General features: G+C 46.4%; 1 protein-coding gene across 3 annotated transcripts in view; it reads right to left on the bottom strand.

Annotated features, from left to right (window-relative positions):
* MATN2 (matrilin 2) overlaps positions 1–27,386 on the bottom strand; it is a 130,370-nt gene that overhangs the window by 68,622 nt on the left and 34,362 nt on the right. For all 3 annotated transcript variants that reach the window (XM_027622807.2, XM_027622815.2, XM_027622820.2), the window contains exons 3-4: positions 21,246–21,815; positions 13,335–13,457 (exon numbers count right to left, since the gene is read on the bottom strand). In XM_027622807.2, the coding sequence (XP_027478608.2) occupies positions 13,335–13,457; positions 21,246–21,815 (693 nt within the window). The remainder of the gene's footprint in view (positions 1–13,334; positions 13,458–21,245; positions 21,816–27,386) is intronic.

Below are 27,386 nucleotides of genomic sequence, written 5' to 3'. Positions count from 1 at the left end.
TGATTGGACTTCACCACCACCAGCCTAGAGTACTCAGGCAGCTCTTATTTGACTGCTCTCTGTTAGAAGTCAAGTTCCCCCTCACTGTCTGCCTTACCACAACCATAACTGAACACTTCATTTACAACGATCACTGAATGTCTATTTTCCCTCCCGTAGGAGGGCAGGGCTTGTTTTGCTCAGCACTCCAGCTCAAATATCCAGCACGATGTGGGGCATATGGTCAGTTTTTTAAAAATATATTTGAATGACTGGGCGCCTGGGTGGCTCAGTTGTTAAGCATCTGCCTTCGGCTCAGGTCATGATCCCAGGGTCCTGGGATCGAGTCCCACATCGGGCTCCCTGCTCCGCGGGAAGCCTGCTTCTCCCTCTCCCACTCTCCCTGCTTGTGTTCCCTCTCTCGCTGTCTCTCTCTCTGTTAAAAAATAAATGAAATCTTTAAAATATATATATATATATTTGAACGACTGAATTCATTCATTCATCCATTTGTCAAAGTACTGGTAACACAACAGTGAATAAAATAAATTTTTTTAAAAAATCTATCATTGATGTCTGGCCACATGGAGCTGATACTCAAGTGGGGAGCCAGAGGTGTGTGGTGGCCAGCTCCCACTGACCCACATGACAGACTGTGCAATCTCTGCCCTACCCCGCATTCAGCAAGGCCAGGTGGGTGGCATGAAATTGGCCATGCTGGAAGTATTTACACCACAGGGATTCCCAAAACTTACAAGTCAGTACTTTCCCCCCTGGAGATCTGGTTGTTAAACATTTACCAGCACACCACCGACAGGGGCCAGACATAGGTTATGTTAGATCTTTTTTTTTAAGATTTTATTTATTTATTTGACACAGAGAGAGAGAGCACAAGTAGGGGGAGCAGCAGAGGGAGAGGGAGAAGCAGATTCCCCGCTGAGCAGAGAGCCCAACACGGGACTCCATCGCAGGACCCTGAGATCATGACCTGAGCCGAAGGCCGACTCTTCACCGCCTGAACCACCCAGGCGGTTAGATCTTATGAGTTAGATCTTATAAGTGCTGCAGAACAAAATTAGCAGGAAAAGGGAGTTGGGACTGTGGAAGGAAGGGAGCTTCTGTTTTATATGCTATGGTCAGCAGGTGGTCTCGCTAAAAAGATTCTTTTAATACAAAGACTTGAGGGAGGTAATGTGAAACAGCAAGGAGCAAGGGAATAGAACCTTGGAGAAAGGAGATAAAGGGCAGTTATGTGTCTTTAGACAGGTGGGAGTGAGCCCATCAGAGTGAAAAGAAGATCGTCCTCGGAGCCAGACCTGGCTTCGGCTAGCTGATTTGCATGACCTTATATAAGTGATTTCTATGCGATCTGATTTTACTAGAAGTTAAATACTTAAGTGGAGAAACCATTGCAGGGCTAATTGAGATATGAGATGAGTAAAGCACCTGAAAGACAGTAGTTACTCAGCAAATGCTAGCCTTCTTCTTCCTTAGACTGGGGTAAAGAAAGGTCTTGGAGGTACAGGCCCAGTTCAGCATGGAGGAGAGGTAGGCCCCAACTGAGTTGTGCCTACATCACAATTACAATATAGTGTCACTTTATGGATGCCTGTGAAAACTCCACACGTGGACATAGATTCAGATTTCTTTAAATAACGTCAACGTATCCTTGGCTAAGTTTTGGTTTGTGAATTCTCTGCTGCATTGATCTGATACAGCGAAGTAGACAATTTTGAATCTTATAACAAAAGATCTCACCAAACTCAAGCAATGCCTTGCCAGAAGGCAATCATTATTAACACAGAGCTGACAGCAGAATTTACTTGTTTTTAGTTCCTTGTGAATTATAGGGAGGGATGTTAACTGCAGCTGCTCAGTTTTCCCAGGTGAAAGAAATCAGTGAGGATTTGATAACTCAGAGCCCCAGAGTCGTGCTCAAATCCATCCCCAGTGTTTGCCCCGAAGCTCGCATGCATTCTAGATTTAAGTGCCTTCCTTCATTTATGATCTCGAAACCCTGGCGCCGCGCCTCAGCCAGAGAACTTGGAAAATCTCCATCTGGTTCCACTGGGTGAGGAGCACGGCACAAAGGCTGGGGCTGCCGTGGCTGACATCATGCCAGGCAAAATCAAAGGTTTTTTACTGGCTTTTCAGAGTTTTAGACAAGCCACACTGCATGCTGTTCCCACCAAGGACAGTTTAATCCGTCCTTTGGAGTTAAAGCAAAATGAACACCTTTAAAGACACGCTCCACTTTTTTTAAACGGCTCCTGCTGTTATTTAGCCTGAGATGTAGAAATCAGAAATTATCCATCCCAGCAAGGGTGAAGAGAAATGTATTATTAGGGCTGTGATTTCACTCAAGTGAGAAACAATGGGGTTTCCGCCTGCACCAATGTGAAAGCCCTTGCAGAGTCAGGCCTCCACAAACCCAAGCCTGCATTTTGGGGACCATCGCCCTTCTTTAATGGTGCCTGAAAGCACTAATCTTATTTTGACAGCTGCAGTTTGGACTTAAGGACTCTTGACAGTAAATGTGAGTCATCAGCCTTGTGCTTCTAACGCTGGAAGAAACAAAACAAACCCAATGTCACCGAGAAAAACAAACCTGTCCTTTCGGGTAAAGCCCAGCTGTGCCTGGAATCCTTCTCTCCCCAATTGTTAAATTCTTTTCCAATCAATTCTCCTAGTCACAAGATTTTTGTTCTGAGAAGGGAAAAGAAAGGGGGAAGGCTCCCCTCCCCACCTCCCCGTAAAGCCATAAAACATAAGTAAATCTGACCGAATGAGGATCACTGAAACAAGCATGCACAAATAATGCCCTATTCTTTTTTTTTTTAAAGATTTTATTTATTTATTTGAGAGAGAGAGAATGAGAGATAGAGAGTACGAGAGGGAAGAGGGTCAGAGGGAGAAGCAGACTCCCCGCCGAGCAGGGAGCCCGATGCAGGACTCGATCCCGGGACTCCAGGATCATGACCTGAGCCGAAGGCAGTCGCTCAACCAACTGAGCCACCAAGGCGCCCAATAAGGCCCTATTCTTGTAGAGCACTTCGCAATTTCCAAATGGCTGGCCCATCATCACTTTTTTTTTTTGAAGATTTTATTTATTTATTTGACAGAGAGAGACACAGCGAGAGAAGAAACACAAGCAGCGGGGGGAGACAGAGGGAGAAGCAGGCTTCCCGAGGAGCAGGGAGCCCTATGCGGGGCTTGATCCCAGGACCCTGGGATCATGACCTGAGCCGAAGGCAGACGCTTAATAACTGAGCCACCCAGGCGCCCCCCATCATCACGTTCTTAATATAAACTCCCTACTGAGGGGAGTCTCTCAAGATCTAGCTTAAAAGGCCTCGGTCAGTGGTTTTCAAGCTTGATCTTACATCAGAAAACCCTGGAGGGCTTGTTAAAACACACACTCCTAGGTCACACCGCGGAGTCCCTGATTCGGGAGTCCTAGGGTCCCACCTGGGAGTTTGCGTTTCCAACCAGTTCCCCTGCAAAGCTGAGGCTGCTTGTCTGGGGGGTCCACTTTGAGAACCACTTGTCTGGGCGCTTGTGAAACCAGGAATGCAGAGAAGAAGCTGCACGAGCCTCAAACTCACTTCCCCACCCCCTGCCCCCGACAGGCGACAGGTGGTGATTCTTTCACATCGCACTTCTCCGCTCACATGCTGGCAGGTCCATTCTCCCATGAGAACGCCACTCAGCCAGGATTCCTTTCTTTTCCCTTCTTCTTTAAAAAAAAAAAAAAAAACACCCTGAACCTGGCCGAACCAGAGGGCGAGCAGCTGCACGTCACCATCTCCACATTCCGGGGCCCAGCAGCAGGGGTGGAGAGGAAGCTCCGTGACCACATTTACTCTGCTCAGCAGCCTCTGCTTCTGCTCAGGGTGGTCCTGGCCGCACCTGGCAAGCTGCAGGCCTGTGGGTGCAGCCTGCTCGCCCTTCCACTCTTGCTCCTTGCTCTCATCGTGGGCAGCCCCAAAGCTCCGACCCTGACCTTCCCTTTCCACGCTCCCTCTCTCCCTCCAAGATTTTATCCATTTTTCAGGGTCAATTACTACCACCAAGCATATCCATATCCTGGGATTTTCCTTGAACTCTAATGCCTCATCTCCAGCTGCATCCAACCACTTGGGTGGGCTCCTTCTCAGACTCATTAGTTTTGCCTCAAAACCAGGTTTCCTTTCTGAAGCTAGCTGTCATTTTTTTTTTAAGATTATTTATTTATTTATTTGAGACAGAGAGAATGAGAGAGAGAGAGAGAGCACATGACAGGGGGTAGGGTCAGAGGGAGAAGCAGACTCCCTGCTGAGCAGGGAGCCTGATGCGGGAGTCGATCCAGGGACTCCAGGACCATGACCTGAGCCAAAGACAGTCGCCCAACCAACTGAGCCACCCAGGCAGGCACCCTGAAGCTAGCCACCCGGGCGCCCTGAAGCGAGTCATTTTAAATTCTGCTACCATCCCCCACTCCCATCTCCCAGCTTATTTCATAAACTCCTCCCTGGCGTACAGTTTATTGCCGTGGTCTCCTAATTGATTCTGTAGGCATAATAAAGCATGTACTGAACGGACTGAGCTGATCAGAATTGTAAACTGGTTGCATCTTCGGCTCCATAGGTGTGGAGCATTAAGGGGAATCAAGATCTGAGTGTTTCTTGGGTCTCAAGCATATAAGAGAAACACCTATTTTTCTCCTACCACCCTGTAAGAGTGCCTAGAGAGAACCAGTAAGTGTTGGATGAATGAGTGAATGGATGGATGGTAGTTCTCCACCCATTGTCCACCAATTTGAATCCCACATATATATTACTGCTAAAGTCAATTTACTAAAATGTAGTTTTACTCTTGACACCCTGTGTCCAGCCCCCGCGCCCCCGCCCACCAAAGATCGTTGCTGGAACTCAGCTTGAGAATCAAATAGCTCCATAATTTGTTCCAGCTTATATCCCTTACCTCAGCCTACGCTAATGCCCCAAACTGTTCCAGACGAGCAGTCTGGCCTAGTTAGCACCCTCAAAGACAAAAAGCCCTGCAATTCTCTTCGACTTGTTAGGAAAATGCCCTCCTCCACAACGCCTTCCCTGATTGTTCCATGACTCTCTTCAATCTCTTATCTTGCAGCCTTTGTCTCAGTACTACTTACCTTCCAAAACCACCTTATTCTGACTTTCTCTCTATATATATATTAGCTTTATTGAGTTGTAAATGGCATACAATAAACTGCACATATTTAAAGAATGCAATTTGATAAATCTGACATGTCAACATATCACCCGCTATCATCCCCAAACTCCCAAAGTTTCTTCACGCCCCATGGTAATCCCTCTGCCTGCTTCCCCACCACCGCTCTCCCCCCATTCCCAGACAACCATGAATCTGCTCTCTGTCACATAGATTAGTTGTCATTTTCTAAAATTTTCTATAAATGGAATCACACTCTATATACTCTTGTTTGTCTTATTTCATCCAACATGGTTATTTTGAAATTCATCTAGCTTGCTGCTTCTGTCAATAGTTCATTCTCAAAAAAAAAAAAAAGTTCATTCTCTTCATTGCCTAGTAGTATTACATTGTATGCACATATCACAATTTGTTATCCATTTACCTATTGGTGGACACTTGGGTTGTTTCCAGTTTGGAACTCTTACAAGTAAAGCTGTAGTGAACATTTGTGTTCAAATCTTTCTTTGGACATAGGGGCATGGGGTTGGCTCTGTCGGTTAAGCATCTGACTCTTGGTTTCAGCTCAGGTCATGATCTCAGGGTTGTGAGATGGAGCCCTGCCTTGGGGCTCAGGACTCTGCCTGAGATTCTCTCTCCCTCTCTCTCTGCTCCTCCCCCTGCTTGCATGCTCCCTCTCTCTTTCAAATAAGTAAAGAAATTAAATCTTTTAAAAAATCTTTGGACATAAACTTTACTTTCTTTGGTGTAAATACCTAAATATATTGAATGGCTTGGTCATATGGTAGGTACATATTTAACTTTGTAGAAAACCGCTAATCTGTTTTCCAAAGGGGGTGAACCATTCACATTCCTGCCAGGAACAATGAGAGTACCTGTTGCCAACTTTGCCAACATGTATTATGGTCAATATTTTAAATTTTATCTAATCCAGTAGAGGTACGGTGGTATCTCATTGTGGTTTTAATTTGTATTTCTCTAGCGACTAATAATGTTGAACATCTCTTCACGGGCTCCTTTGCCATCCATATATCTTCTGGCTTAGTGTCTGTTCAGATTTTTTGCCCATTTTGCCTGGGTTGTTTATTTTCCTATTATTGAGTTCTAAGAATTCTTTATATAGTCTAAGGTCCTTTGCTGGATATATGTTTTGCAAATATTTTATCCCAGACTATGGCTCACCTTTTCATTTTGGTAGTAGTGTATTTTGAAGTGCAAATGTTTTGATTTTTAAAAAGATTTTATGTATTTATTTTAGAGAGAGAAAACACAAGCACAGGGAGAGGCAACGGGGAGGTAGAGGGACGAGCGGACTCCACACTGAGCACGCAGCCAACGCGGGCGGCTCAAGCCCCGACCCCCGAGATCAGGACCGGAGCAGAAATCAAGATTTGGACACTCAACCAACTGAGCCACCCAGGTGCCCCCAAATGTTTTAATTTTTATGAAGTTCAATTTATTGAGTTTTTTCTTTTGTGTTCTGTATCCTATTTTTAAAAAATTCTTGCCAAACCCAGGGTCATCAAAAACTTTTTCCTACATTTTCACAGAGACATTTAATTGTTTCCACTCTTACATTTAGATTTAAAATTAGTTTTGAATTCATTTTTGCATATGGTATGAAGTGAGGGTCAAGGTCCATTTTTTTGCACATGGCAACCCAATTGTTGTAGCACCATTTATTTATGACATTATTCTTTCCTCATGAATTGCTTTGGCACTTTTCTAAAAAATCAGTTCACCTATTATATAGTCTATTCCTAGACTATATTCTGGTCCATTGATGTCCGCCAATACACACTGTTTTGATTGTTATTGTTTTATAATTAGTTTTGAAATCAGATAATCTAAACCCCCCAACTTTTTGTTTATTTTTTTTGGAGTTTTCATTAATCTCATTATTTGCAGATTCCATATTTGCACATTCACCTACTTTCTAAAATTTACTTGTAACCCAAATCAATATTTGCAGTATTTTCATGGCCATTTGTGGATGTGCACAGAATGGTGAAAATTTTGAGTTACCTCATGCACACATTCCCAGTTAAGGTTAAAAAAAGGCAACGCTTTGCCTTCTTGTTTTAGCTCTCATACTACAAACAAGCATCCTTTTTGTGTTCTACTTAGTGCCTTTTTTTTTTTTTTGCTTTTTGTACTTTTTGTTGAGTGATTTCACTGTTTAAAAGGGCCCTCAAGAGTAGTGTGAAATGCTGTCTAGTGTTCCTAAATGCAAGAAGGCTGTGATGTGCCTCATGAAGAATAGATGTATATTAGATGATCTTCATTCACGCATGAGTAATAGTGCTGTTGGCTGTGAGTTCAATATTAACCAATCAACAATATTTACTCAATAAGGTGTCTTTGAATAGAAACACACATAAAAAATTGCTATGTACTCATTGACGATGTGGCCAGAAGCTCACAAGAATCTAACCCTGTATTTCTTCTAGGAACAATGATCTAATAATTGCTAGTTTAATGTTCACAGAGGCTTACAACCATCATGAATAATGAGAATCGACTGCATTTGACTATTGTAGTTTTTTTGCATTTTCCTATATATATTTTGGAATCAGATTGTCAGTTTCTACCTAAAAACATCTGCTAGGATTTTGATAAGGACTGCTTTGAATCTATAGATCAATTTGGAAAGAATTAACATCTTCGCCATATTAAGTCTTCCATTCCATGATATGGTATATCTCTCCATCTATTTAGGACTTCTTTAATTTATTGCAGAAATCTTTTGTACTTTTCAGTGTACAGATCATGCACACTTTTGTCAACTTTATCCCTAAATTACATATTTCCAATGCTATTATAAATGGTATTTCAATTTCTTTTTCTTCTCTTTTCTTTTTTTTAAAGTAGTCTCTTCACCCAGTATGGAGCCCAATGCAGGGCTTTGACTCACAACCCTGAGATGAAGACCTGAGCTAAGATCAAGAGTCAGATGTTTAACCGAGCCACCCAGGTGCCCCTGGTATTTCAATTTCTGATTTTTGTTGCCAGTATGTAAAAATACAATCAAATAATTTCGTATATTGACTTTGTGTCTTACAAACTTGCTAAGTTCATTTATTAATTTTTAGTAGCTTTTTAAAGATTCTCACCAGCTCTCTACAGGAGCAATCACATAGTCTGTGAATAAAGACAATTTTACTTCTTTCTTTCCAATCTGCATGACTTTCTAATTTCTTTTTATTTTATTATTTTATCAGTTAGAACCTCCAGTACAATGCTGAGAAGTGGTGAGAATGAACATACTGTCTCGTTCTTTCTCTTAGGAGGAAAACATTTATCTTTCACTCTTGAGTATGATGTTAACCATAGGTTTTTTCATAGATACCTTTAATCAGGTTAAGAAATTTCCCTTTTACTGCTAGTTTGCTGAGAGTTTTGATCATGAATGAATGTTGGGTATTGTTCAATACCTTTTCTGCATCTATGAAATGATTATATAGTTTTTCATTTTTTAATCTGTTGATGTGGTGAATTATGTTAATGCCAACTTGCATCCTTGGGATAAACCTCATTTGGTCTTGATTAGAGTATATAAATACGGATTCTATTTGCTAAGTTTTCAAGAATCGTTGCATCTAAATTCATCAGGAGGGATGTTGGTTATAATTTTCTTTTCTCTCTTTAACAATATGACTGTTTTTTCTGGATCATGCCCCTTGATTAAATTGTAAAATAAAAGCTACTAAATCATTTCTGTAGCTTGGAAAAAATAATGTCAGGAACATATCTGAAGAATGAAAGCAATAAAATGCATTTGGTATGGTTCTTGAGAAAGAGAAAAAATGAGAAAGCTGGATAAGAAAGTTTACATTTTTTTGCCAAGTGAAATTTTCTAAATGTTGCATTTTCAATATTTTTTCCAGAAAGATTAAATATTCAAGAAGGGAAGGAAAATTCCTTGTTTAAAAACATAAAGAAAAGGAAAGAAGATAAAGTTTGGGAAAGCAATTCAAAGGGAGCGGGATTGGTAGGGGAAAATGTGAAGACAGGCATACTTCATGGGGGTTTTTCCCATTTTTTTTTAATGGGGAGAGGGAAGGACATAAACTTTTTTTTTTAAATTCTTTTAAAGATTTTATTTATTTGACAGAGAGAGAGAGAGAGAGCACAAGCAGGGGGAGCTTCAGAGGGAGAGGGAGAGCAGGCTCTCCACTAAGCTGGGAGCCCGATGCAGGACTCGATCCTAGGACCCTGAGATCATGACCTGAGCCGAAGGTAGATGCTTAACCGACTGAGCCACCCAGGTGCCCCAAGGACATAAACTTTTACTGAGTCCTATGGGCTAGGTACTATGCTAACACTTTTGCATTTATTTCATATAATGGTATTGGGTGGGAGAGACTTTTTGGAGGACAGAAGAATCCACAATGTTGACTTCCAGTACATTCCAAATTGCTCATATGGGCAGAATTTTGAGGGTAATATTTATTTAATATGCTTGATCTAGTCTTTGAATGGAGGGACACATTTTGAGACACTGACCAACTAGTGTCCAGAAGAGGATTATTTGGACAGTGAAGAGACCCCAAATCCATTTACTTAAAGATGTGTTTATGCTTCCCCTGAAAAAGAGAAAATTAATGAGGGATGGGGGGATAACACTCCTCAATAATCAAAGGGTTTTCTCTTTTTATTTGAAAAAGGAAATACACCCTCTGGTATATAGCTTTAGCTGGCAGAAATAGTATCAAAGTTGGGAATTTTATAGAGAGTAGGATTTCAGCTTAGTCCACGCTATCTGGAGGTGGGATGGAGGTGTTGTGCAAAAACCTGGTGTCCCAGGGAGTGAACGGACATGCAATATCATTCATCTGGGACACTGGGAAGGAATAGAATTACTGGGTTATGTGGGGAAGGGAGCTAAAAGTCTGATAGCTAAGGTCCATTTCCATCTGAAGAATCTCTGAATTGGCTGTGTCTGCCTCCTCCCTCCACACAGACAAGTATGAATACAAAATGGTGGACATGGTGTGTGTATGTGTGTGTGCACGCACGCGTGCGCAAGCACATCTGAGGGCAATCGCCCGAGAGGTCTTCTCACATCATTCTGTAGAATGACAGTGTCATAGCAGTTGGCAGTGGACTTGAGGGAATGATAATCATTTGAATGTTAGTCCTGGTGAATTAGTTCTGAGTCTCCTTTGGGATCAGTGAGCCTTGGAACCTGCCTGTCCTCCTGGGCTTGGAGGAATTTCTCTGGTTGCAGGGTTGCCCTGCTGCCATCTGGGGGCCCTCAAGGATCATGGGACAGTATCAAGTGGTGCTTAAGACCTAGCAATATGGAGTCCTACAGAACAAGATTTGGATACTGGTTTGATCATAGTACTAGCCATATGATCTTGAGTAAATTGCCTGAACTTTTAGGGGAGGACCTTATTTTCCTTATCTGTAAAACGAGAATGATAAAACCCACTTTAAGAGGTCATTGTCAGAATTAAATGAGGTAACACGTAGAAAGCACTAGGAGAGCTTCTGACATATGGTGAACACTTAATAAGGGAATTGACTCTAGTTCGGCCTGACCTTATGTGCTGCGCACACTGAGCTGAGCATGGGCTGCAATTACTTTGGTGCAATCACCAATTGCATGGTTGCAATTATATTGGTTATCTGAATTACCCCCATTGAACATTGCTGTCTCATTCACTATTTTATTTCCAATCGTTTGCACGCTGCCTGGCACATCTTACATGCTCAAAAACGGAAAGAGCTGTGTCTCATTCCCCTCCAGGCCCACTGAGTCTCTCTCCATGTGGGCAGGGACACGTCCCTGCAAGCAGCTCCTAAACAGAGGTCGAGGAATGTGCCAGCCTTCGCTTGGCACAACTTTTAACTGTCCACCAGACTAAAACCACAGGCTAACACGGACTTATTGATGACACAGATATGAATTTGTCACCAGCTTTCCCATTTTATCGGTGAGGAAGTTGAGTCAAGGAGTTTAAATAACCATCTACAATTTCAGAAATGCAAATCCAAGAGTTATCACCTTTGTCTGAGAGAGAGAGAGAGAGAGAGAGAGAACTGTTCTCGTGACTGTACCAGTTCAGCGAAGTCTGGTACTGATAGCGCAGGTGGTTGAACTGCTTCCGGGTGACTGGAGGGGCTGGGTCAGATTGGGATGGCAGAGCCCTGGCTCCAGCTCCTTCCCTTCTCCCCTAACTCGAAGCCCTTCCCTCCGGTCCCCCTTGTTGCCTGACACCAGGGAATCTGAGTGTGGCAGCAATCCACGTCCAAAGTTCACGGGAAATGCAGACCTCTGGGCGCCCCCCACCCCCAGACCTGTTGACCCTGAGTCCCTGGGGGTGACAGCCAAGGGCTTGGCTTCCTGAGTGGTTCTTAGTTACTGGAGCTGGAGAACCGCTGCCCTGGACCACCTTGCCCTTCCACCTGGTCAGTCTGTCTGAAGCCCAGGCAGCTTCCGCTTCATGCTCTTTGCACCCGCAGCCCTGAACGGGAGGGAGCCCAGGCCAGACCAACACAGGGGCTAGGGGGGCCGGGGGCCTCAAGGCTTGAGGTGGGACCAGGCAGGGGTTGACAGAACCTGGTGAGAGATAGGTCTTGCTCATGACACTGAGGGGAGAACTTTTTCTTTTTTATTTGCTAGTCTCAAAATTCCTCTGACTTGACTAAGCCAGCCCACGGAAAGTGGATGTCAGCAGATGCCCTGACTGCAGCAGGCGACTGGGGCAGAAGACAAGGGGAGGAGTTTCTTGTGCAGCTAAGAAGGCAGTTAGCAGGGTACCTAAAGGCTGAGCATTCTTCAGAGAAACCCCTTGGGGAGGGGGAGCTCCCGAAGAGGCTGGAAGAGGGGTCGGGCAGAGCTCGCAAAAAAGGTAGGGGGATGTCGGAAAGAGATGTTTATAGCTTGTTTGCCGAGCAGTGAGCAGTGGGTGAGGTGACCTTGCCAGGGCTGCCCCAGTTCTCCAGAGAATTCTATTAAGCCCATGGGTATTTGGTGTGAGTGATTTTTGTTGTGGAAACTGAAGGAGGGTCAGAGGTTCAAGCAGAAGATAAGGATGATTCAGGCTGCACTCAAAAGTCTGGGATCCTGCGGTCTGAGAGGAGCCAAAGAACACGGAGCACCGGAGACTCACAGAGTCTGAGGGCTTGGTGCTTCCACAGGCCACAGAGCTGAGGAGTCCAGCAGATGTCACCTAATCTTGGGGGACAGGAAGGCCTCTATCCAACTACTCTCAACCCCGAAAATGAAGTGAGAAGAAAACAGGAAAATGTGGTTTGGCTCTATAAATGTGATACTAATTACAGCCATTTGTGCAAATGCTTTCCATTAATGCTTAATTGCTTACCATGTGGTGTAATAATTATGCATTGCATGAACTGCACGTCAGATTAGCTGAGTTTTATTTGCCTCCGTATGGGCCGGTCTTCCTCAGGTCTTGAGTAAGCCTGGTTTGGTAGCCTGGTTGTCTACGGGCTAAAACAGTGTGGCTTTACTTACACCTTAAAAATATATATATGTAGGCACTACACTCACCATCGAGGTAATTCTCTCCTCTAAGAGGCAGATTACCACTTGCTGGCTCAAATGTCAGTCCGTTGTTAGTACGTTTTGGGGCTTGGCCAGAAAAAGAGAATGTGAGTTCTATTTGCATTTTATCTATTTGACCTTTTTTATTTAGGAGACCTATAAAGTGTCCTTCACCAAAGCTACTAGATCCCTGCACACCTCTAAACAGAACAGAATAATCATTCCCAGCCAATGTTCATAACTCATCCTAAGTCAATGCTTCAGAGAAGAGAATAAAATAGAGAAACAATTCCTCAGGGTACAGTTAATAGAGACAGTGGATGAAAAGGCTCTCCAGTGGTTCCCTTTAAAGAACAGCTTGGAAGTAAAAGACACCAGCTCATGAATTCAAAAAGGCTATTTCTAAGAAGGTGCCTCCAACGATCTTCCAAACTCTTCCTGTTGGCTTAGTAGGTGCCAGGCTCTGGTCCAGGCACTGTGATTGGGGGTGGGGGGTGGGGAGGCCGGCCTAAAATACCCGAGTTATAAAGTCTTCTTTCTTTCCTTAGGGAAACGATGACTTGGTTGGGTGAGGGGCCACAGATGAATTCAAGAGGCCCTTGAGAGAGCAGAGAAGGATGGTTCAGATACATCAGCAAAGCAATCTTACTTCTGCAAGTCATCTGATCCGAGTTGAGGATGTACCCTTGTTTGCATCTGCAGACGTACGAGCCAGGGGTATTGATGCAGAAGTGGGCACAGTGATGCTCCAGGATGCTGCACATGTGGACCGCTGAAAAGGAAGATACAGTGAGTTAAGGCAATGATGACGCCTTCTCTGACTTCATCCACCCACATGTATTCAGAACCTGCTGTGAAGGAGAAAGCAGGACCCAAAGGAAAACAAACTACAGTCCCAACCCTCAAGGGGATTTACAGCCTCTAGTTGGACAAGACCATTCTAAATAAATGCCATCAGCAGTCTATAGATAAAGGGCCACAGAGGGTTAAAGGGAAATGATGCTAGGTTGACGTATGAAATTGCTGACAAAAACAGGTCAAAAATGATCTACAAAAAACCAGACATTTCACGGTTCAATTAATAATGCTCAATTGGGGAATGAGAAAGTTTGCTGATACCACAGGGGGCTTTGGCTAATGTGTAGATTTTCAGTAGCAGCAATGGGGTTGGAGGAGAAGCTATTAGTTAAATGAGGATGTGGTAAAGAGTCAACAGTTTTTCAGGACCATAAATCCCAAGAACAATCTTTTAATATGCAAAAGTGTCATGCAGAATATTTTGGAGTAAAAAATGCATTTTGAAGTTCCGTGTTTCCATAATCTTTTAATTTAATCTTAATTTAAAATATTTCTGCATTTAGTTTCTGAAGTCCTTTGGCTTTCAGAGACATCGATTCTTGCACAAGTCTATCTGGAGCTCATAAAAATTCTCATTTTTTTTTACATCTTAGTTTATTACTTTATTTAATATAATTCAACCTGGACATATTTAAAATTAACAAGCATCATTATAAACAGGGAACAAGTTATGCAAGTGTTCTCATAAACAAAAAAGATGTCCATCTGTAGAAATATATTTTTATGAAACTAAAATAAAAGAGGATTTCAAAAAAAAATAAATAAAATAAAAGAGGCTTTCAAAAGCCAAGAACAATCCCACTAATCCAGTGCTTAGGAAAACTGAGCTACTGGGGGCACCTGGGTGGCTCAGTCGGTTAAGCGGCTGCCTTCGGCTCAGGTCATGATCCCCGGGTCCTGGGATAGAGTCCCACATCGGGCTCCCTGCTCGGCGGGAAGCCTGCTTCTCCCTCTCCCTCTGCCTGCCTCTCTGCCTACTTGTGCTCTCTATCTCTCTGTCAAATAAGTAAATAAAATCTTATTTGTTTATTTGACAGAGAGAGAGGGAACACAAGCAGGGGGAGTGGGAGAGGGAGAAGCAGGCTTCCCGCCGAGCAGGGAGCCCGATGCGGGGCTCGATCCCAGAACCCTGGGATCATGACCTGAGCCGAAGGCAGCCGCTTAATGACTGAGCCATCCAGGCGCCCGTGACGACCATTCTCAAACACATCTCCTTGCGCACAGGTGCAGGCAGTTGTTTCGCTAGGACTGGGTCCTAGTTTGAATACATGTGGCCTAATTGCCTTGCAAGGTGGCTCACACCAGCAGTGCATGAGAGTAACAATTCCCACGCCCCCCAAAACTTCAGCACTCGGGATTATCAAAATGTTAAATTTCTGACAGTCTCATGAGTGGAAAATCATCATTCTGGTTTTTTTTTTAAAGATTTTATTTATTTATTTGAGAGGGAGAATGGGAGATAGCACGAGAGGAAAGAGGGTCAGAGGGAGAAGCAGACTCCCTGCCGAGCAGGGAGCCCGATGCGGGACTCGATCCCGGGACTCCAGGATCATGACCTGAGCCGAAGGCAGTCGCTTAACCAACTGAGCCACCCAGGAGCCCCATCATTCTGTTTTTAATTTGCATTTGCCCTGCACCCTGGAAGCCGCTCTTCCTATCCCGGACTGCTAGAGCCCAGTGACCTGCAGGCATGGGGGCGTTCCTGAGGAACTCTCAGCGTGTCCCTCTCCTCCGTAATGAAGGAAGTCTCAAGTCCAGGCAACCAACCACACAGCAGGTTTCCGCTGGTGTGAGGCCCCAGTGATGAGCCTGGCGCCCATCTTCACACCAGGAGCCTGGCAGATGAAGCAAGGGGGCAGGAGACGTGACGCAGAGCAAACACCCACGGGCAGCAGACGGCACCGGGGTGAAGAAGGTGGCCCCGAGAAGCAGCCTGCCTGAACACTCCACCTCACCACTCAGTATGACTTTGGATGAATTACTTAATTTCCCTAAACTCCACTTTCTTCACCTGTCAAATGGGTAAATTACAAGAACTACTGCAGAGGGTTTTGGACTGACAGCTTGTTACTAAGGCTTGTGTTGGCCATGTGCCGTAAAAGAATGGGAAGCAGGGGACTGTAACTTGGTGTAACGGAAAGCGCATTGGGTGAGAAGCCAGGTCTGTGCTCTGGTTCCCCTTTGCCTGAACGAGGGAGGGGAGTTCAGGTAAGCTGGGTAGCCCTTTCAGACCTGTTTGTTTACCTGTGGAATAAAGGCACGAATGGTGTCTAGGGACCCTCAGGACAGACACTTAGTATTTTGTCTGTGTAGCCACCCCCCCTCCCTTTTCTAGAAACTGCTCTTCCTTCTCACCTCCAATGCATGGGGACTGTCGGGACATGTTGGTATGAGGCAGCCCCCTCCTGGATGCCACTGACCTGCACAAGGTGTGACAATCAGAGTCCTTTCTTGGCATCCAGGAGCTAGAACTGAGGAAAAGGGGGCTTAAACCGAGGGCTAGTACGTGTGGGGGGCTGACAGGATGCCTGCATTCTGCTCACGGAACAGAGAGGAAGAGGAGGCAGGGGGAGAAGGTGGAGAGAAAGTGGAGCTGTCCTTCATTACTCTTCGCCTGATTTCCATGAGGTAATACAATGCAAGCCGCCCCACCCCAAAAGCTGGTTCAAATTGAATTTCTGTTACTTTCAAGCAAAAGAATCCCCACCATTTTTACTAAGATAAAATAAAAATTTTCCATCTGTAAAATATTATGGGTGCGTGATTGGTGTTTCCAAGAACATCAGCTGCCCCGTGGGATGGGCCTCTGTGGTGGGACTGAAGGGCGGGGGGCGATCATCCTGCCCGCTCCACTGGCCTCCAGAAGGCCTCATGGGCTGCAACTGGGTCAAGGCTTTGTGTTCTGGGGAAGGAATCCCTAATCAGCAGACTAGGTCATTGGCAGGATTGGGCTTTTTTAAACTAGGAAATAGGAATGTGCATAAATACTTATTAACAAATGCATAAATGATCAAAGGAACGCTAAGGCTGACTAGGGGTCTGGAAAGGGACACTTACTGGGTACACAGCATCAACCTTTGTTGAAGTCAGTCTTGTCTCCCACTTAACACCAGAGCCCCAGAGGGCTCTAATAAGTGTAGACTTTGCCCAGGCTTCATGGAAGGTGTGTCTTAGGAACACTATTAGAGCCTTAATTTGTGCCTGACCTGGGTGGGGTGGGGCTATTAGGGTAGGAACCGCCAGCCTCCAGGCTCCAAATACCAGGCTTGGCTGATAGAACAGGTAGAAAGAGGTTAGTTAAAACCAGCCCTGCCGCGCCTGCGTGGCTCAGTTGGTTAAGCGACTGCCTTCGGCTCAGGTCATGATCCTGGAGTCCCGGGATCGAGTCCCGCATCGGGCTCCCCGCTCAGCGGGGGAGTCGGCTTCTCCCTCTGACCCTCCCCCCTCTCATGTGCTCTTTCTCGCTCTCTCAAATAAATAAATAAAAATCTTTAAAAAAAAAAAACAAAAAGCAGCCCTGCCCAGGTGGCGCCTGGGTGGCTCAGTCGTTGGGCGTCTGCCTTCAGCTCAGGTCATGATCCCAGGGTGCTGGGATCGAGCCCCACATCGGGCTCCCTGCTCGGCGGGAGGCCTGCTTCTGTTCCCTCTCTCGCTGTGTCTCTCTCTGTCAAAATAAATAAATAAGATCTTAAAAAAAAAAATGTTGTTCAACAAAAGTCATTAAAAAAAAAAAAAAGCAGCCCTGCCCAGATTACAGTGAGTCATCAGAAAGCTCAGGATAGACCTGTGTTTATCAGTCCCTAGATTCAGTGTCCTCTCTCCCTGGGTGGCAAAAATGGTAGGCCCCAGGATGTGTAGGTTTTGGTCATCTTGCAGACAGGGCCTCAATTCACAGGATACCTTGTTTCCAAGTCTCTCTGGTGCTCTCAGGGGTGGCCTGAGAATGCAACCTCAGCATTCTCCCCATTGCTGTGGCTGGTGTGAGAATTTACTGCCCATGGATATAAAGCCACCGCTGTGCCCAAGTTCATGTCCACACAGCCAGTGAGAGCCAGAACCAGGTCTCCCACTCAAGGGCAGTCTGGCTCCAGAGCCTGAACTCGTCCTAGTTTTACAATAAAGTTTCCTGCTTTGATCACACAGGAAGACTGCCTCTCTCCTCCGATCCACAGATCCAGCAGCGTTTTTCAGCTCTGCTTGAAGCACAGAGCCTCCGTCCTTCTTCCCTCCGAAATCCTCTCTTTAGCTGTACCATGGCCTCCCCTTCCCTACCTACCCCTTCATCCGCATTTTTCAAACTGTGGGTCATGTCCCCTTAGCAGGTTACAACTAAGAGAGAATCTGGACTAGTTCTTTGCTGCTGTCGTTATTGTTTCAATGACATAGAAAAATCAATCGAAAATATCTTTCCTTTCCTGGCTTCTTGCCCGTGGCCCAACCCCATCTCCCCCAAGTAGCCAGGAAACTCCTACTCATCTGTCAAGTGTGTGTAGCACACAGTGGTCAAGATGTAGGCTCTGAGCCAGAATGCCTGGGCTTACATCTCAACTCTACCACAGTGCTGTGTGACCTTGGACAAGTCATTGAACCTCTCTGGGTCTCAATTTCCTCTTCTGTAAAATGAGAGTTGTAAGAGCACTTACTTCACAGATTTATTGTGTGAATAAAATAAGTTAATGTATGCTAATAGCTCAAGCCAGCACATTAGTATTATGATATTAATATCATATTATTATTATATTATAATAATAATATTATATATTATATATTGATATGGTAAATGGTAATGATTATTATCATCTCCTTTCTAAAGCCCTCCTGGAGCCCCTAGAGAGACCCAGGTGTTCTCTGATCAGAGGTCCCTCAGTGCCAGGTGACTTTCCAAAGTGCACATTTTGGATAGCTTCCATCCCATTTCTCTATGATGAGAGCATCTTCCCACCAGCCTGAAACCTTCGGGCCTGGCACCTGGAGGGTAAGAGCTTGGGCCAGAGAGCCTGCACTCTGAATCTCCAACCCTGCTATTTGAAGTTGCTTATACTTTCTATGCCTCAGTTTCCACTTCCATAAAATGGGAATAATAACAGCACCTGCCTCATAAGCCTGTTACAAGTATTAAATGAAAGGGCAAATGGAAAGTGCCTAGCCCAGAACAAAATTAGCTGTTATTCTCAGAGTGTAGTTCAACTGATGTTTAAGGAACAAATGAAACTTCCAAAACCTCACAGATGCCTGGAACTTGGAAGATGCTCATTGCTGACGTCTGATAATTGGAGTGCAGATCAAAACTGAGGCCATCTGCCTCGCCTGCTGGTCCTCCGTGTAGCTGACTGCAATCACACACAACACGGTGCACACTGAATAGAGCTCTACAGTTGATAAAGCCCGCTCACACCTCTAGTCTGGAGGTAAAATCCCCATTTTACAGATTTGCAAAGTACCGTACAGCCGGCAGGGGGCGACGCTGAGATTCGAGGGTCCTTCCCGCCACCCACAATCCTACAAAGTCTCCCGGTCAAATTCTGAGACGAATGCCAACCTCAAAGCTGATTTACCTAGCGTGGCTGGGTGGAAGGCATCAGAAAATGGTTTACCTTAAAAGAGGAATTTAGAACCCCCGACGTGCGGAGGAGTGAAGTGAGCCAGTACTTTGGAAGCAGAACCCACGGACGCCTGGCTGTTTGTTCTCGGGCAATTCACTTGAGCAGTTTACGAAGGTGCAAAGAGGCAGGGAGGCTGTTGTGTTGCCTGCCCCAGATTTCCATGAGGATCCAATACAAGAACAGAAGGGAAAGTGTTTTACGAATATTAGTTATTGCATTCTTTACCGCACGGTTGATAAAGAGGCACCGGGGCCTCCTCAACCTTTTAAGACGGTTGGCGGGTCTGCAGACACCCGCGATGTGGTGGGAGCGGAGCTGGCCTCCTGCGGGGCGGGTGGGCAGGGGGATTCAGCTCTCAGGCCACACAAACCAACGAATGGCATAATACTGGTATTTTCTTAGAGCTTCGGGATGACAACAAAGTGTGGAGAGGAGGATCGAAAATGCCTTTTAATTTTGCTGCCTGACCATAAAGCACACAGGGAAGGTTCTTCTTCAGACAAGCCCACAGTCCTGCCTTTCCATTTGCCGATCAATCCAGAGAGCTTCTGAAAGAACGCCTCCATTGACATTTTCCGAGACAAATGAATAAACCCATCCAAACGGATACGGAACCAGTTTCTATTTTAATATTTCCAGGAAAAGGGGAACATAAATTCTGCAGAAGTCGTTTAAAGTCATAAACCTTAACATGTTTGCAGAGCGTTCTACTGGCTGAAGTCAACCAGGTGACCCGTGGCCACAGGACTGCCCTTCTGCGCGCCCAGCCTAATGGCACTTTTGAAAATTCTCCAAGTGACACTGCAGAGAAAAAAGTTCTTTTGCCTTCAGGGCATTGGTTTTATTTATTCATTTATCTATCTAAGTAAATCTTTCGATTTAGGAATCAAGAAACAATGGAGTCTCTGCTTTTTGATGTTAGTTCTCAAGGATTTTTTTTTTTTTAAGACACAGCAAAACACAGTTTTTCCTCTCTGAGGCTTTGGTCAGGGGAGCGGGGGTCCTTAGGCTGTGTCAGAGTCTGAGAACAGGGTCAGAGTCCTCAGAGCCCCCAGAGGGCCAGGGTCCTGCTCCAGGGGAGCTGGAGATAAGTCTAGTCCTTAAGCTCATTCTCCACAGATACTCCTGGGGAACACTAGTCCTTTCAAAATAGACATTTACTTTTGCTTTCCCATCAAAGAAGCATGGCAGTTGGAGGGGAAAGGGACACATGGAGGTGGGCAAGGCAGGACTGGACAGTTTACCAGGCCAGGAGGCACGTTTCCAGTTTCCAGGGACTACCAAGGAGACTGGGTGTGCCCTCCTGGAGGAGGAAAGGACAGGAAGCCAGGGGTAGAAGCAGGCAACTGGGAGGAGGGCAAGTTGGCCCACAGGGAAAAGCTGAGGCAGGAGCTCCGGACACAGGTCACTGAGAGCCGTCCAGCAGGGAAGGAGAGCAAAGCCTTGTGGAGAGTAGGGTTGGAAAGCAAGAGAGGGCGGAAGAGCCTGCAGCAGAAGCGGCTCAAGGACGTGGGGAGGCATCCCCCTTGCGGAAGGAGGGGACCGCAGCTCCGTCCTCCCTGTGCACCGGGCCGCTCCGAGGAGAAAACCTGCACCACTCCTACCACCGTGGGGGCAACACTGCTTGGTATTCAACCCCATCCAAGGAGACATTATGGTATTTTGTTTTTGCCCTCCGGTTCCCATCTCTACTCCAACTGGTGAACTCTAACTTAGGGAATGCCAGGGCAGTCCAATGTGCTGGAGAAAAACTTCGCCTATCTACTTGTACTCATTCAGCAGCTCGGGTTTAAAGGTCCCTTCCCCCAGGGAATTCTCCCCGAGCACCCCGGCCGCGGTTAGGTCCTGGCCTGAGTTCTTCCTCCGTGCCACCGTTACAATGACACTTACTTACTTACCTATGTCATTATATCCTACTATCTGTCTCCTTGGCCAGCGTGCAACCCCAAGAGAATGCTGTGTCTCTCCCGGCCTTCGCCGAACACCTTTGCCAGGGCAGTACCTGGGACGAGGTAGCACAAAATCTACCTAATGAGAAATCTACCCAAAAGAAATCCTAATGATTCCCCCTGAAAGAGCCACAGAAGAGCAGGACTTACTGCACAACTTGTTCTGGAAGACGGATGTCAGTGACTCCATCTGGCTGAAGTTGGCCACTAGGAAGACGTGGTCCTCATGGGGCTCACTCCCGATGGCCTTCAGTGTGTTGAGGTCCACCTGGCCCACGCCGATGGCAAAGATCAGGATGCCGGTGTCCCGTGCCTTTGCAGCCACCTCGGCCACGGAGTCCTGTGGCCTCCCGTCGGTCACGATCATTATGACCCGCAGCACATTCTCCCTCAGGGGCCGGGCCCCCTCTGCTTCGGAGAATGCAATGTTCAGGGCATACTGGATGGCCAGCCCCGTCATGGTGCCTGTGGACAAGTGCCTCATCCTCTTGACGGCGCGCTCCACTTCAGACCTCCTTTTGAAGGTCTTGAGGGAGAACTCGTTCTTGACGGTGCTGCCATACTGCAGCAGGCCCACCCGGGTGACGTCAGGGCCAATGTCCAAGAACTGCAAGATGTCCACAATGAACTCCTTGACCTTGGCATAGTCATGGGTGTTGACGCTGCGGGAGCTGTCGATGATGAAGACCAGGTCCGCCCGCTTATTCTCACAGGAGCTCTCTGGGGAAAGAGGAGAGGTCAAACTCATGAGAGGAGTGCTAAGGGCCAGAGCAGGCTGGCCGTTACTGGAAATCCCAGGGCTGGGGAATCACCTTTCAGAACTCCAATCTGCCCTGGTTTTTCTTCCCCACTCGGGGAAACTGTAAGGGTATAAGACGCATGACTGGGTGATCATGAGTATTGGCTACAAACAGATACTATTTATTTTTGCAAGATAAACGAACACTTCAGTTCCTAGAAAGTCATCCACACAGTTTTTACGTGGGGCAAACACCTGATCAGGGTCAACACAATTTGATTATTTACTGCATGCCACATAAGCTTCGCTGGATACTGCAGGGACTATACAACAAGCCAATGACCAATGTCAAGGAGCTTACAATCTACCTTGGGAACTTAACTAATGGAACAAGCGAAAGAAGAATTATGTGAAGCAGTGTGGTGCTGACACCAGTTGTTCAGAGAACAGGGATGTCAGTGGGCTGGGGCCAAACGGACAAGACATGAACTAGTTTTATGCAATTGTTTGGATCGAGAGAAGGAAACACATGGAGAGAGACACACGAGCAGAAGCCTAAGATGGCAGAAATGGAATAAAGGATGAACGAACTGCTCGGAGGCGCGGATAGGAATGGAGCTGGAGGTAACGTGAAGCCAGCCATGAAGGGCCTGAGAAGTGTGTGCCTAATGCCACAGGCGATGGGCATAATACATTAGCATCACATTATGTCCCTTACCTGGCCTGTAGGGAGGTGACATAGTAAGTCAATTGAGGGTGATGCAGACCATTGCTGCACTAATCTGGCTGAGAGGGGGACGCGACCTCAACTGGGGTGGGGGCGGCATAGTGGACCTGGAAAAGGGACTGACCAAGAAACATTTCAACCAAAGATACTGTTAAATGGGAAAAAGGCAAACGTTACGTCTCTCCCCTACCCCCACCATACTCATTCCTTCAGAGCCCCCAAGCAAGAAGGCTAGAAGGGGTTTGAGTCTGTGGACGAAACTCATCACATTCTGGGAAGAGGTTGATAGGGGATGAGCTGAGAGGCCTCCTGCCTCAGAGGGTGGAGGCTGGGCCTCCCTACTGGAATTTCTCCGATGTTCTGAGCTACTGCCTCCAGCCAGGGGCGCGGGGGAGTCCCTCCTCCCCTTCCCAGACTCTGTAGCTAAATCCAGATTTGATAGGGATTAGAAAAGAGATCCCAAATGCTTTCCCTAAATTCCAATCACCACAGCTGCAAGAAAGAGAGAGAAAGCCAAATATGAAACAGTGGATCCAGTCATCAAAATGAAAAGTGGGAAAGGCCCATGAAGTCATCCTGTCCAGGCCAGCTTGCCAGGTTGTGACTCGCCCCAAGCAACTGCACACACACCTCGTCCACTGTGCCCTCATAAGTCTTCCGATTTGGGGGCAAGGAAGCACCCCCAAACAACAGCATCCTGGCAGGAGACCAACCTTGTGCTGCACCTATGTCTAACACTGGGACTGTGTGAGTTCAAAGTGAGTTTCTCAAACCAGAGGCCCCAGAAACTACCTTCGAGGACTCTGGGAGAAAGATCAATATAAAATCTGACATTTATGGGATGTTTTCAAATCCTTTTTCCAGAGCACATTCATCACTATGGTCTCATTTGATTTTCAGAACAAGCTCTTAAGAGGAAAGTAGGGTGTCATACCCATTGGATACATGAGAAAATGGAGGCACCGAATATTGGAAAATCTCTTCTAATGTAGGAAAAAACCTATATGGAGACACACCAACACCCACCACATTAGGCGGTAGTGAGAATTCAGGCGGAAGAGGGTGGCCTTGGGCCCCGGGTGTGGGAACCCTCTTGTCTGCCCACACTGCCCCCCACTTCTCTCCAGCCGGGCCCAGGCTCCAGGGGAGAAGCCTGCTGTTCCTGGCCGTGTAGTCTGTGTTGCCCACAGACACCTGCCCTATGAGGCAAGTGGCTGAAATCCAGCCTAGCCCTGAGCCCCCAGGGCTGCACCCACCTGAGAAGCACGTAGAAGGGGTGCCTCTTCTAATATTCGCAAAGGTGCCTATGGTCTAGCATACAGCCCTTGGTCGGAGCCATGGATGACAGACCCATAGGGCCCAGGGCCCAGCCTGGCCCCCCTCCAGGAGCTACCCACACCCCACCACTGATGTGTGAGCTTACTGCAGGGAGAATGTGGCCCAGTGACCTCTGCCTGCTGAGGGGAACTGAAACCGGGCTCAGACAGAGGGAGATATGAAGGAAAGGCTGCTTGGAAGGGGGAGAGGAGACAGCAGACTGGCCCCCTGAGAACTCTTCCTCTGGAGAAGTTTGGAAGCAGGAGGTCCTCTGGGATTGGGATTCTTGCTGTGGGTCTTAGTCACGGTATCAAGATCCCATCAAGCATCACAGTCAATTTAAAGGGAAGCCTGGAGGTTCCATGGGGAATGATGTGCTAAACTGGATTAGTTCCCACCAAAACAAGTATATAATTTCCACAATGCCTGGGCATTTACAAAAACACCACAAAGTTTTAAAACGTTGGAGGTTCCAAGGGACCTGTGACTGTGAGTGGAAAGCGAGGCCTTGAAGCCCAAGTGACAGAGTTTTCTTCAAGACAACCTCTCAGATCCCTTAAGGGCTCAGAACCACAGTCTTGCAGCTTGTCCCCGAGAGGACCAGTTCAGTGGTTCTCAAACTGGAGGTGCCTCCCCATCCCTTGGAGAAGCATTAAAAACTAAGATCGGTGAGCCACACTTCCAGAGCTTCTGACCCTGTAGATCTAGGGTGGCACCAGAAAAATCTGCATTTCTAGCAAGTTCCCAGGTGAAGTCAATGCCGCTGGTCCAGAGACCACACTTTGAGAACCACTAGTTTAGGTACCAGAGAGAGATCTCTGGAGAAAAGACGTTCTGGTGAGTCTGGACTTCACCATCTCACTGTGAATTCCCCGAAGTTTGAAACTAGTCTCATTCATCTTCCCAACCACGTAGTTGGGAACAGAGTCAGTCTTGAGTCAACATTTGTGGAATTAAAAGGAATTCTGGGTGGTGGGGCAAGGTTTCAGGTGGAAGGGATTGAACCAGAGCAGTCAGTTCAAGCAGGTGGATGAAAACCACAAAGTCAAAAAGTTCTAGAGCAGGTGTGGTGCCTGCCAATAGAGTCACAGATTCTAGACCCCAATCTAGAAGTATAGCCACTTTGGAACTTTGGTTCACAGACTCATTGACTAACAAACTGTTAGAGCGGGAGGGGTCTAAATAAAGTCCAAGTCACTCACCTTACAGAAGGGGAAACTGAGGCTCAGAGACATGACAGCTCATTAGGGTCAGACCTGGGACTATACTGATGGCTCTCCCCCATCTCATGGGGGAGAATTCTCAATTGGAAGATTCTCAATACAGGTGGCCTTACAATATGAGCTCTATAGATGCTTGGGAAGAGCCCCACAGCTTTTCCACATGGGGACTGCTAAGAGATGTTTCCAGAAAATGGACTGTCCTCTGTGTGTGTTCCTTTCACAGACTGGTTCTGATAAACAGCCTCCCTGTCTCCCTAGCCTGGGAGAAGAGCACACAATCTTCCTTCTGGCCCCTCATGACAGACTTTCAATAGCACGGGATGAGGGTCTGTGGGCACATCATAAAATGTCATCCCTTGAGCCACAAAGTGACAGTCTGGACCTTGTCAGCTGCACTCCAGTACTGTCAGCTTGCCTTCAAAGCCCACAAGTTGGGCAAACAAGTGTCTCTTACCGTTGAACCTGAGCCAGGACAATTTTAAGTGACATTCCCACTCCAGCAGGATTCCAGTGTGCAACCCTAGAATGATTTCCTCTGCTCAGGGTTGCAGACTTGTCACTAATCAGCCTCCTTGCTCTGGGTAAATTCAATCATGGCCGTGGAATTGTACAGCAAATATTTGGTGCCATCTGCCTGGGAAGATCAAAGCATGCTTGGAGAAGGAAAGTATGTGAATATCTACAACAAGGGTAAAATGATTTCATGCAGAGACTCAAAAGGGGCTCCGAAATGCTTAGTGAAGTGACATATAGTCCTATGACCTCAGTGTAAGTCCAGCCTCTGCCACTTTTTGCCCATGTGGTCTTGAGCCTCTCCTTGACCTCTCTGACCCTCAGGCTCTTCTTCTGTGAAATGGTGATAATAATACCTCCCAGGGATGTCGTGAAACTCAAAAGAATATAATAATAATTTATAGCTACTCTTTATTGAGCACTTAATATTACTGGGCCTGGTTCTGAATACTTTCCAGGTGTTGGCTTATTTATTCTTTACACCCACCCTAGCGAGTAGGTACTGTTACTATTCCCATTTTACAGCTGAGGACAGTGAGCCTAGAAAGGCTAAACAACTAGCTCAGGGTCTCATACTTAGGAAGTAGGGGAGTCAGGATCTGACCCCACCTTGTCTGACTCTGTAGTCCATACTCTTAACTGCCAAGCAATACTCAGGAAGGATTTTGTCCTTTAGACCCTCAGCATACCCAAGATGCCCCGGGGCCGCACCTGCTTTCTGGGGTCAGTTCTTTCCTTCCCTGGAATCCCAGCCTGAAAGCTGTGGCTCCAAGTTGCCTGCCTCCTGCCAAGTACTTCTGCCTGCTACATGCCTATTTGCATTTTTAAAAATGTAATAGAATGATAAAACAGATGCCTGCCTCCCTGAATAGCAGCAGCTCCATACACCAGGTTGCTAGACATTCCCATTCTCACTCACCCGACAAGTGCTTGTTGAGAGGCCAGTAGGAGCAAGGCCCCAGGGGAAACTGCAGGATGGGGCAGGTGTGAGGGAGAGCCGAGGGAGATTGCATCCCAGAGGCATTTGGTGTCTGTGAACTGAAGTATATGGGCTGGTCAAAGACAGACAGCCAGAGAGAAAGAGACTACCGAGTAGAAGGGCACCACAGTCCGACCCAGGGTTGTGCTCAGTGTGGCCTCAGAGGTGCCCACAGAGGCCTGACATGTGGCCCCTAGGGCCGCTTCGTGTGGCTCTGTTGACACGTGCCTCCAGAGTGTGACTAGTTGTTAGGACTTATAGGTGATTTCATGAACATTTCAGAGGCAAGTTAGCCTATTTTTTCATATTTGCCCCCACTGTGACTTAACCGGAAACTCCCCTGACTGGGGCATGTGCTCCTCGGCCCAGGCTGGAAAGACCACGGTCCATCCCTCCCTCTCCAATTCCCTTATTAGTCAGTCACCAGCTGCGGCAGAACCCCCAGCCAGACATGCGGCAGTGCTGCTGATGAGCTATGGCCTTCTTTGAATCCATTACGCTCTACTCACATCTTCCTAAAGAACCTCTGGGGAATACCCTGAAAACTTGATTACCTTCTATTAGGGAAACACCCTGGACTACTTCGTGGCATCTAAAACATACCTTGGCCTCATTAGCAAATCATTCCCCACTTGGTAAGATTTTCCAAACACGTTTCCAAATTCTGGGGCACTTATGATTCTCTATACACCATTACATACGATGCGGGGAGCAATGGCTAATAAGCTGAACAACAGAGTCAGGGGCAGAAAGGATTTCTGAGTGCAGGAATAATGAGTCAAAGCTAACAAGA

Source organism: Zalophus californianus, chromosome 4, assembly GCF_009762305.2.
Source record: "Zalophus californianus isolate mZalCal1 chromosome 4, mZalCal1.pri.v2, whole genome shotgun sequence".
Classification (NCBI taxonomy): Eukaryota; Metazoa; Chordata; class Mammalia; order Carnivora; family Otariidae; genus Zalophus; species Zalophus californianus.
The sequence above is the reverse complement of the archived record's forward strand: the minus strand, read 5'-3'. Positions and strand labels throughout refer to the sequence as shown.